The following is an 11,474-nucleotide window of genomic DNA, read 5'->3' on the forward strand; positions in this document are numbered from 1 at the left end:
TATGCAAACCTCCAGCAACAGTTATACAACAGAATATAATGGCTCTTTCAAGATCACTGTGGTCTGCAGCTTGCAAAGAAGCAACCAAGCCATCAGCAAAGGTCTGCTAAATTCATCAAACAAATCATAGTTTTATAAACTCTTACAAATACTGTGGCACATAGTTGCATTTTTATTATTAAAATATCAACATGATTTCTGAAATGCAAATCATCCTGTGGGTTTAATCAAAAGAAAAAAAATTGAGTCAAATTTCCAATGAAGCAACTTATGAAAATGTCACAAGACACATTTTTTCTAGCTGCTGGCTAAGAGACAGACAAGAAAGCTAAGCACCAGACAGACAAAAAAGCCAAGCACCAGACTTGCCCTTCTCCTCTATCATAATTCTGCAAGAACTGTCTTGACTGTCTGCAGTACTGTTTTATATCCCCAAACAACATCATCTTATTTAGGAAAGACAATGAGAATTTACAAATATAACAATATATAGATCCTTTTACTTTGTGTATGAGATTATGAGGTATGAAGGGTTTTAAATAAAAATTAATTTTCACTGCAGTAAGGTGCCCAAAAGCAATAATTATCACATAAATTCAAATGGATTTTCTTACAGTTCCAAGAAAGCCTATTATAAACCTCACTCTGGTATATACTCTGCCTAATGTTCAAATAACCTTGAAAAACAAGTTAAGACTGAAATACAGCCAAACAACCAACCATTACTTCAAAACAAAACCTCCTTATTGAACTTGCAAATATATTTCAACATAAAACAATATTTAAAAATGCATCACGACAATCCTTATTGAGCTGATGTTTTAGATAATTATTTTTAACAATCCAGCCCTTTTTTCTTTACAAAGTCAAATATCAGCTTTTGCACAGCAACAATAAAAGCTGGCCATTAAAACATGTCTGCTGGCACTGACCTGCGTGTACTCACTACCATACACATGCAATGCAGCCATCAGTGTTTATCTTACAAAGAATTTTGTTGCATTTTAACTATCCTATCCATGGTTTATCAACTGTACACAGAAGAACAGACATTATAAGAAGCTCAATAGGTTGATTTATGGTGTGGCTGCTTCTATTAGAAATAACCTGTGGGGAAATAAAATATTTGATTTCTAACTCTACAGAGGATAAAATGGGAATATCCTGTGCAGAGTGAAATAAGCCACAGAGCCTTCATAAAGGTGTGCATTTGAAAAGTGACAACCATTTGCAGAAGAGATGCATCCACTGGAGCAGAGGAATGGCTGACATCCATTCTCTGAAAAATGTAGATTTTAAATACACTGTCATACCAAAACCTAGCTGCAGAATGCTGACAGCTCATGTTCCATAGTTAGCTAAGAAATAAAGACAGGGAAAGCAGCAGAGAGGTAAAAGTTGGAATGTAGCGTGTTTTTCATTTTTAAGGATGGTAAGCTCATTATTTCTTACAACACCTCTTGCTAAAAATGACACAGCGAAGTTAAGGCACTGTGATTTTATGCTACAATATTTTCTTTAACTGTTAGAAAGGTTTATTCTTTTTAAAACTCACCAGATTTGTACTTCCTGAAAACAAACAATTTTTTAAAAAAAATGGAAACAACCCCCAGTATTTCCCCTATTTTCTCAGGCATTCTGACAGCAACCAATCATCATGCCAAACTCCTAATTTAGATACAAAAAAAAAGTGAATAAAATTGCTGAGCCACATGTAGACAGCAAAAGCTCACAAGCCAAGCATATATATAGCAGCAGCAACGTGGGAGGCCCAATGAGGTAACCGCAGCGACTCCTTTGGTTAATGCAGAAGTGCATAAATTCTGCCTCAGCTTCAGACAAGCAAAGACAAGGCTAGAAAGGCTTTGTTTGAAGCACTACCAATGTGCAGCAAAATCTGAAATACTAACTTCATTTTCCTGGGATTCTGAGCTCTCTCTGAAGCTGCAGAAATAAAAAGCTGCTTCCCCAGCTGCAGTAGTTCCTTTTTTCTTTTTTTAAATTTTGAATGTTGTCCTCTGATTCTTTGAAAAAAGTATTTCCTGCTCTGAGGGATACCAGCCTTTCCATGCAAAACAGAGCCCCACCTGGCTCCAGAGGCTGTGCTTACCAGGAAATATACAAGGTTATACCTTCCATCAGACACCAGAGGAGACTTTGACACTGCCAACTGATGGCATCGTTTTGGGAGAAATGCAACCAAACCAAGCTTCTTGTGTAACTGATATAAACCTTCCCAATGTTTGATCCGGCTGATGTACACACAAAGTGCTTTCAATCTATACAACAATGATCCTTTGCCATTAGAACCACAATTTTGTACCCAAAATCCCAGAAGGACTTAATCTTAGTATGTAGTTCTACCAGCTCTTGAGCTACTTTCAAAATTTTGGAGGGGGGAGTTCCTAGATGAATTTGCTCCTCTTAACAGCACAAGACTGAAGTCACTGCAACATAGTGAGTAACTACACTGGCGTTCTTGACCTAAAACCCAACCCCAGATTTTGCTTCAGGCCTTGCCCATGTCAACATCTGCATTTATTTTTTTTCTATCTACACTCTTCATAAACTATCAGTAAAGTCAGTCAACAACTCTTGAGAGCTGTGTGATTCAAACCCAACATGAACAGGATTACAGACAGCACAGTTAGGATTTACTCCCATCATAGCTGTGCTGGCATTAACAATTCCCAGAAAATCTTACTGCTGTAAACACAAGGCAAAATTTTTAAGATGGAAGGCAACGCCTCCAACAAAAACATCAACAAAGGCAAAAGACAAAAAGTAGGAAAGTGTATTTTACATTAATCTGGTTACTACCACTGCTTTGACAAAACACCAAAGACTTCAAAACTAAGGAATACTAACAAGACCTGCTAAAATGGGAAATGCAAATTATTGGGTAATGCAAATATATTCCTGGAAGGCAGAGTTCAGGAATGCAAATACACCTTACCTGCACAAGCTGTAAAAGATAATGAAGAACATCATCATCTTCTAAACTTTCCAGTTTTTGAACTGCCATTGCTCGGACATTTTCATCTGAAAAGTTACAGTCCAGAAGTTGCATTGTGAGTCCAACATCTAAAGTGCTCTGATCCCAAGCCTCTTTTTTAGCTAGCAACTGGTATGTTTTGGCCACTATTTCTTGTTGTCCCCATTTCACAGAGCTAAGCAGCTTAGGATATGCCTTGGGGTGCTTTATGCTCTCATATCTAAAGTGCCACAACAGTTCTTTGTCCTCCGGAGAAAGTGGATTAAGTGGGTCAGTTGCTATGATCTCTTCAAGTTGCTTGCGGAGCTGGTTGGGCATTTCAGCTCGGGTCCTGTCCCCCTGGGGGTCTGATGATATCCTGTGCTTGGGCAAGGCAATCGGGTGACAGTATTTGTCCAGCACAATAGAGATAGCCATTGAGTTTTCTTTATCTGGGTTAGTTGCTGATGTGAGTTTGTCTGCATTTATACTTCCTTGTTCTTCCCCCTTACCTGGAATTTTCCACATGTGGAGCACATACTCCCCACATCGTAGCAAGAAACGGTGATCTATCAACAAAAGATTTACATAATAGAGAAGCTGGGTTTTGTATTTTGCATCAGAGTTGGAGGATTCATGTGACTGAAGGTTTGTCTTTGCAGATGGTCCCTGTGCTTTGCCACAGTATATCTGAAGATTCAGGAGTGCTCCTTTAGGCAAATCCTTGATTTTGATATCAAACTCCAACCAAATATTCCATAGAACCTCCTCAGTAAAGGGCTTTGATGAAGTTCTTCTCTGTGAAAGGAGCTGCTGCCCATGTTGAATATTAGCCTCTACAAACACAGTAAGATCAGTATTTCTTGGTAAAACTGGGATATCAATGCCAATTATTTTCACTCTAAATTTCCTATTACAATCCCACAAAGAGATAGTGAAGACTCTCTCATGATCTTTTCCATCTATTGTCAATTGTTCATGATACCCTGTAACTCCTGTACAATCATCCACCAAGGGCCATTCCTCCTTCTGAACCTCATCTTCATTCGGGTCTGGGGGATTGTCGAGGACAAGGTGGATTTCTTCCCCATTCTTAAGGCACTGTCTTATCCAGTGAAAATCTTTGATTGGTGTCTCTCCAGTAATGTACTCATCTCTGCCACAAATCCTGAGAACAAAATCCAGTTCACTGTGATCTTCAGGAATATCCATCAAAGACTTTTTCTTTGCCATTTTTGTGAAAAAGCTCTGGAGAATCATATCTGGAGTGTCATCTATTGACACTTTAATTTTCTGACTAGTCGTTCCTCTATGTATGACTATGAAAATATTATTATTAGTGATCTTTTTAAATAAATATTCTGGGAGTGGCTTAGATGTAGTCCATGGGTGCATTGCATATAATTTAGGATCTCTGCAGGCTACCTCTATCATTCGTGGAGTGACTAATCTGCGCCGGGTAAATTCTAGTTCATCATCATGTACATTGCTTACATCAGTGACATCATAACCAATCAAATCATTAAGTTGCCGCTGAAATTCCTGAACTTCTTCTGATGGTTTTTGTTTCTGGACAACATAGATCTTGCCTACCTTCTTCTGTAACACCTTCCAGTACAGTATGCAGTCCAATGTCTGTAACACTTGATGTCTATCATAAATTTCATACCATTGCCCTTTCTTCTGATACTGCAGAATAAACTGATCAGGGGTGAATGCATGGTAGAAGTCTGTGGTTTGACTCGTCTCTATTGCACGCATCCAAACCTGTGCCTTCATTTGCTCCACCGTACAGTTGCCAGCTATTTCAAGTAACATCATTTCTGGTGCTTTCGTGTGTTTATTGCTTGTAGGTAAAATGAACTCAATGGGTATCAGTTCCATGGATGAAAAACTACTCGATGTACAATGAGGTTTCATTCTTCTTCTCCGTCGTTTGTTTTCGTCTCTCATAACAACGGGCTGTTCATGATCCCCCAACTCCATGCCAGAAGAAATCTAGCAAAACATACAATTACTTCATTACTTTCTCATTTACATTTATCTTTTCTCTTACTTTTTAACTTTTCATATACATTTTTTATATTTCCACTTCCCCTTAATTTCTGGTCACAAATACTTGATTTACATGAACCACTTCAGACATAACCTATTCAATTCAATACCAAATATAAATAAAAAACCTCGAACCAACTCTCCAGTGATTAAGTAATTAAAAAAGAGGTTTTAAACATCCTGCCCAGATTTTACTGAGGATAAGCAGTTCGAATGTGCAATCTCCATATTGATTACTTCTTGCTTCTATTTGATCAAGCACTGACTCTTCTGCTGCCTCATCTGTTTTGTTGCTGCTGATGTTAACATATGTAGGTTTTCACAGAAATCTAACGGCACACTCCTGTATATGAATAGAATGCAGTCACACTGAGCTCCAGGAATGGCAGAAAGTAACAAAACAAGCAATTTATTTGCAGTCTGGACAGACATGAGCTTATTCCCAGTTTTCTCTGCCTCTCTTTTTAGTGATGAGGAATCAGGATTTCAACCTAAAAAACAGCCCTTAGGATGCAAAAGTCAGGGACTATTTCTGAAGATATATTTAAAGTGCATCTAAATTCATGGCGAGTGTCCTTAGATGTGCTTCTTTTAAATAAATCAATTCCCCAAACTGATAATATCCATCCATTTTCAAAGTACACACTGCCAATATGAACTATTAGTTTGTTACAGAAGAAAAATCTCCCAAGCTGATGCTGATTTATTACCATATACATCAAATCACACCTAAAACACCAGTAAAACAATATTAAACATGAGTAGCCTACCTTATCAGCATTCAGTAAACAAAAAGTATTGTTTCTCTATACCAGAGTTAATCTCTATTGAAGTTTGAATTAATGTTGAAGTGGAAATTGTTCAGTGCTGACTGAGTGCACTCGCACAAGCCAAGTTACAGCAACATACTAAACTTCTTTACCAAACAACACTTTCTACACATAAAATCCTTAACTGCCTGCCAGCGAAAACTAAAGCCAGTGTAATGATGCCCTAGCAGATAATAAAAGAAGCAAATAAAAATATAAAAGATTAAATTCAAACATAGCATGCTAACTAAAATTCTTCTGAGTTCCAGAAAGCAGTGACTGCGGACACATCACCTCTATAATTGACAAAGTACAAGGAAATATTACCTGTTTATAAAACCAAGGCTGAATTGCTGAAGATTATTCATTTGTTAAATTTTTGTAGTTCCTATTTTTTTAAGGAAGATCATTCACACAAAAGATTTCTTTGTTTAAGCTGTTCTGCTTTTCTTGCTCGGTCTCATACCCAGATGCAAAGGAAGTGCTGCACTTACCAGGAAGGAAGTTTTAACCAAGTTGATTATACATATGATTGCTCATTTTAAAAGAAGTCAGAATGCTTTTCCTGTTACAACAGTAAAAACACACCAACAGTACATAAATTTAACACACACGTATAGAAGACATATTTAGAACCTTTTAAAAATAGCCAAGAATAATCCTGGCAATAAATTGAATTAATTCAAATAAGATATTTAAACCAAATATATTTTTAAGAGATTAACTCCCAAAAGAATTAAATACAAATTTTAGATAAAAGACAACTAAATATGCAATGTTGCATTATTTTTATTTGCATGGTGATAGCCATTTAAGGACTCCCAACTTAAATTCACTAGAGCTTTTTAACCCAGTCTCCATACAAGCATCTCCTAGAGATTGTATATGCCAAGGATCTTGCATGGTAACCTCAGCAGCAGAACTACTGGGCAGCCTTACCCCAAATATCTTTAACTCATTCATTTATGATTACAAACACACAGTGAAATCTACTAGAAATGGTGAATTTACATTCAGGAGAACCTAATTCTTGTGGTTAATTACAACCTGAGGTGCTGTTCTTTTAGTAAAAATAAATAATCCCCACAGAAAAAAAACCTACTATGGAAAACATGTACAAAACAGAAAGAAAAGACAGAAAACTCTCTAATTTCATCCTTTTTGCTTTTGACTTTTCCAGTGAAATACTGATCTTTTGAAGAGCAACCAGCAGTACAAATCCTACAGTGGTGGATATTATGCAAAATGAGGAGTCTTGAAAAGGAGGGAAAAAAAATGAAACAACTGGAAGGTTGTCTACCAACAGTGAAGTGCCTTTTTTTTAACATATGCATGTTTCCTATTTATAAGACACATTTTTATAAAAATGTGAAAAATAACCCCTCCTTCTGTATTGGCAAAAAATCCTGACAGTATCTTACCTGCCTCCAACATGCCATGCTTGATTAACACTCTGCCAAGATTAAAAAGCAGAAAATACCCTCCACCACTGACACAGCTCTTCTCTCTCTGAACATCACTCTGTTTGTCAGCTAAGATCTTCTCTTTTTAGAGATTATTTTTCTCAGAATGTCAGTTTGGAGAAAACACACTCTGTCTCAGATCCCTCTATCTTTTAAAGCCAGTATTTGAATTTTCTTAAGGTAGCGGTGAAGTTACCCTGAACATTTTGTTGCTGACATGAAATCTACCCATCCTGGCCAAGACACCTCCAAAACTCACGCTCCACCCACATTCAGCCTGTCAGCATTTATCAGTCACAGCCTTTGTGGCATCTCAGCATTACACACTGAGCTCCTCTCTCATCTCAATTTTAAAATACAATGTAGTCATATTTTTCTCTTCATTTAGACATAAGAAACTAGTATTAAGGGGTTTTTTTCACACCAACAGGCTATACAGATTTTTTGCAGAGTCCTTCCTCTAAAAGTCATTGTGCCGCCCCATTAACTAAACCTAGAGTCATTTCAGTTTCATTGGGTTCTGCAGATCTAGGAAAACCTTGTGGTTTAAAAAGTCCTCAACCTGCTCCTTAAGTCATGCACTTAAGGATTAATTCTTCAAACATACATACATACAAACAGCTTTTCTACCACTACTCCATAGATCAAGGCCAGCAAGACAAGCAAAGGCAGCATCTCTTCCTCATGGAGCAGACCTGTACATTTCTCAGTGAATGCAATTCTTTCACACTCTCATCCACTTATAAAGGCAGGTAGAGCAACACTTCTGTGGGTTCAGATATACCCCCACAATTTGCATCAGACACAGCACAAAAATGCGTGGCACTTCTGTAGCTGCCTTGACCTTACTAGGCTGTCTTTTCTCCTGCATTCGTTTGGGCTGTGACCTGTAATGTCTAGTCCATTCCAACCCAATATCCATCCCCAGTTCTGCTCTGATCCCTTTTCCTCAGCTTCAGAAGGCAGTTCTTGGAGCGACAGCTGTCTCTCACCTGTCTCTGCAATGACCCATTCTTATGGTTACACCAAATTGTATCCATTTCCTGCTAATCCATTGACAAAACCACATTTCCTCATGTACATGAACAATAAAACTTTGATATTTATAATGAAAAATCATTTCACATCAAGTTCCTAAAACCTTAGTCATGCCTAAGCTTTACCTACAGTATTGATACTTCAAGAATTCTACTGCAACAACACTCCAAAAAAAGGGAAAAAAATCACTCTGTTTTATTTCTAATTCTAATGAGCCTCATCAACCCTGAATATTCCTGTATTACAAGAACTGTCCTACACTAGTCTAAAAATCCTGATGGGGTCCAAAGGAGAAGGAAAAGATGAGCCTGTAAAGGGTAACTAAGACAAGCAACCAGTTTTGCCTTTGGCTCCATTGTGTTCCTATCTCATCACTCAGGTCAGCAACCCAATCATAACAAAACCAGCAAAAAATTTGTTAATTTTCAGCTGGATTAGTTCCTTTATCTGACTCAACACTTGCAGGAGTGGTTGGGCAGTGATGGAAGAGAAGGAAAGGGAATGGAGCCAGTACAGTTAAGCATAACTGAGACTGAAACATGATTCACAGCAGGATTAAGAGATACTCTAATGAGTAAAGTCATTAAATTATTTGAAAAAACTGGCTGAAAGGTACTTTAAAAAGACAATGTAGTATTATGATGTAGTACTTATTTGGCTACAAAAAAATTAGGATAGCTGTCAATCTTGACTGCTCTGTTAAGACTATGTTAGAATTCTACCAGTTACTATCATGCTTATTCTGTATTAGCTCCTGCTTCTGTTTTAATCCATCATGCAAAAACCTTATTTCAAAATTATTCTTTTCACTTTAGTGTGAACCCCTTCCCAGACAATTTAACTTTCAAGAAAATAAGCACTCTCTACCAGAGTTAGAATTACCTTGTGCATGCTTATGTAAATACAGCACTAAAGCTTATATTCACAGTTCTGGACAAAGTTCACTTGAAAGATAAATTTTAAAAACCAAAATTACTATGACAAGATTCAACGTTTTCCAAGCAGCCTTCCTTGGAGCATCTACTTCCCCACACTGCTGTGTAGCAGGAGATGATTTTCCACTTGCTGGACAGGAGTACATCTTCCCTACATCTGCAGCGATCCAGTGCTGAACTTCACAGGTAAGATACAGCGCCAACATTTCAAGTGTGAACACAACAAAATACCTTGACTCAGTTTCTTTGTCAGATCCTCTAACAACTACAAGTTCTAATGGGAAATAAATCAGTGCAGGTTCCCATTAGCAAGTAAACCTCACAGGTAATGCAGCCACATTCCTCATCAAAAGTATATGAGCCAGCAGACACAGCCTGGTCGGGAGGCTGGGGAGTCATTCAGACTGCAATTACAGACAGCAATTATAGCATTTTCAGGATGCCCTGCCTTCACCACCTTTAGTTTCTATATGAGTTATCTATTCGGGGCTCCTGGGACAAACAGTAACTCCTAGCCGATTCTGTAAATTTAGGTAAGAATTTTGGCAAAGTTGACTGGGGTTACACAAGCGATGTATTAGTAATCTCAAAGTAATCCACCTTGGAAGAACACTTCGCAGAGTTTTAAAACCCAGAGATCGCTGCTATTGTTTCTGCCAGGACACACTATTTAGACAGTGCCTGTCAACTCGTTCTCGGTTTTCCAACACTGCTTTATAACTCTGTGATCTAATCTACACCAGCAACTCCTGAATGCCCTCAGCTATTATTTCAAGGGCTTGTGGTGTGGACAGGTTTCATGGTCTACACGCATCAGATAGACACAAGAAATTTATTGGATGAGGAAACAGTTACTTATTGTTTAAAAGCCGTGTTGTAGCGTAGCTGACTAACTGATCTCAAAACTCGAGAGAACTGTCTACTGAAATCCTTCACTTGGCATTGTTCCATTCACCGTTCCGCTTCCTCAGCGGGTTTGGCACCAAACTCTTTCGGGCCATGACGTGAGGCGGGACCAAGGCCGCGAGGGACCGGGCAGCACGGGGGGCTCGGCAGTGCCGGCTGCGGCGGGGACCGCGGGGCGCCCCCGGCCAGCAGCACACCCTGTGGAAGGGGCTCCGCGCACGGGGCACGGGAGGCGCCGGCGGCCGGGGCCGCCTCCCTCCCTCCCTCCTTCCCTCCCGCCCCCGGCCCACCGCCCCGGCCCAGAGATGGCGGCGGGCGCCGCCCGCGGGAGGGCGAACCTCGTCCCCCCGCCCCGCCGGGGCTGCCGGGGCCGGGGGCGCCCTGTGGCGGGCACGGGGCCGGGGCGGGTCCGCCCGCGGCCGGAGCGGGGAGCGGAGCCGCGGCACCACCTGCGAGCCCGGGCCTCGGGCAGCGCCGGCCCGGGGCGGGATCCGCCGCGACCCCCGCTGCCCCCGGCGCGGAGCTACTCACCGCAGCGGTGGCCCCGGCTCCGGCCCCGGCTCCGGACAGGTGTTTCCCTCAGCAGGAAGCGGCGCGGGCCGGGGGCCGGAGGGGAGGCTCCATAGCCGGCGGCAGAGGCAGCTCCGCAGCCGCCGCCAATCACACGCCGGGCAAAAAGGGAACCGGCAGCGGGGCCTCCCCGCCCCGCCCGGCTCCGCCGCCGCCCCGGGCACCCGGGCCCGGCTCGGCCCGGCCCGGCCCGGCCGCATCGGCCGGAGCGCGCACGGACGGACCCTCAGCAGGGGTGCAAGCGCTGCGGCCGCGGTGAGCACAAGGCGCGCAGGACGTGTCCCGGTGTCAGCTCCGGCAGCGAAACCTCCCTGGGCGCAGCTTCCTGAGGTGCTCCTTGCCCAGGGCCCCACGGCCGGCTTGCCCACGGCACTCCTGCAGCGACCCCCGGCTGCCCGGCCAGCCCTGACAGCTCCTTCAGCCCCACACCTCAGGGCAGGGACAAGTTAGTTGGCCTGAAGTGGCCTTGAAAACCCCTGGAGAAGGCAACCTACTCCAGCGTGGTGGTCTTCTGCTTAGCAAAGATTTTCATGCTGTCTGATTAAAATTCTCGTCCTACAGACTGAGCATCTTGCTTGTCTTATTCCTCTTATTCAGTTAGGGCGTTTTCTTCCTCCCTTCCCTCCAACTACTTTCTTGTTTGAATTTGCTGTGTTAACTGTTTTTCTACTATTTTTCCATCTCCAGACGGGCAGTCCTGGATCTCCCTTTTTAGGTCATGTTC

At 41.5% G+C, this 11,474-nt stretch overlaps 1 protein-coding gene across 2 annotated transcripts in view; it reads right to left on the reverse strand.

Annotated features, from left to right (window-relative positions):
- PIK3CG (phosphatidylinositol-4,5-bisphosphate 3-kinase catalytic subunit gamma) overlaps positions 1-11,072 on the reverse strand; it is a 33,114-nt gene extending 22,042 nt beyond the window's left edge. Inside the window, exons 1-2 of one of the 2 annotated variants that reach the window (XM_064702855.1) lie at positions 10,975-11,072; positions 2,957-4,972 (exon numbers count right to left, since the gene is read on the reverse strand). In XM_064702855.1, the coding sequence (XP_064558925.1) occupies positions 2,957-4,960 (2,004 nt within the window). In that variant the 5' untranslated portion in view covers positions 4,961-4,972; positions 10,975-11,072. Of the gene's footprint in view, positions 1-2,956; positions 4,973-10,711; positions 10,949-10,974 lie in introns of those variants that run through there. The other variant, XM_064702854.1, reaches the window with a different exon arrangement.
- Positions 11,073-11,474: the final 402 nt, after the last annotated feature.

This window comes from Zonotrichia leucophrys, chromosome 1A, assembly GCF_028769735.1.
Source record: "Zonotrichia leucophrys gambelii isolate GWCS_2022_RI chromosome 1A, RI_Zleu_2.0, whole genome shotgun sequence".
NCBI classification, from domain to species: Eukaryota; Metazoa; Chordata; class Aves; order Passeriformes; family Passerellidae; genus Zonotrichia; species Zonotrichia leucophrys.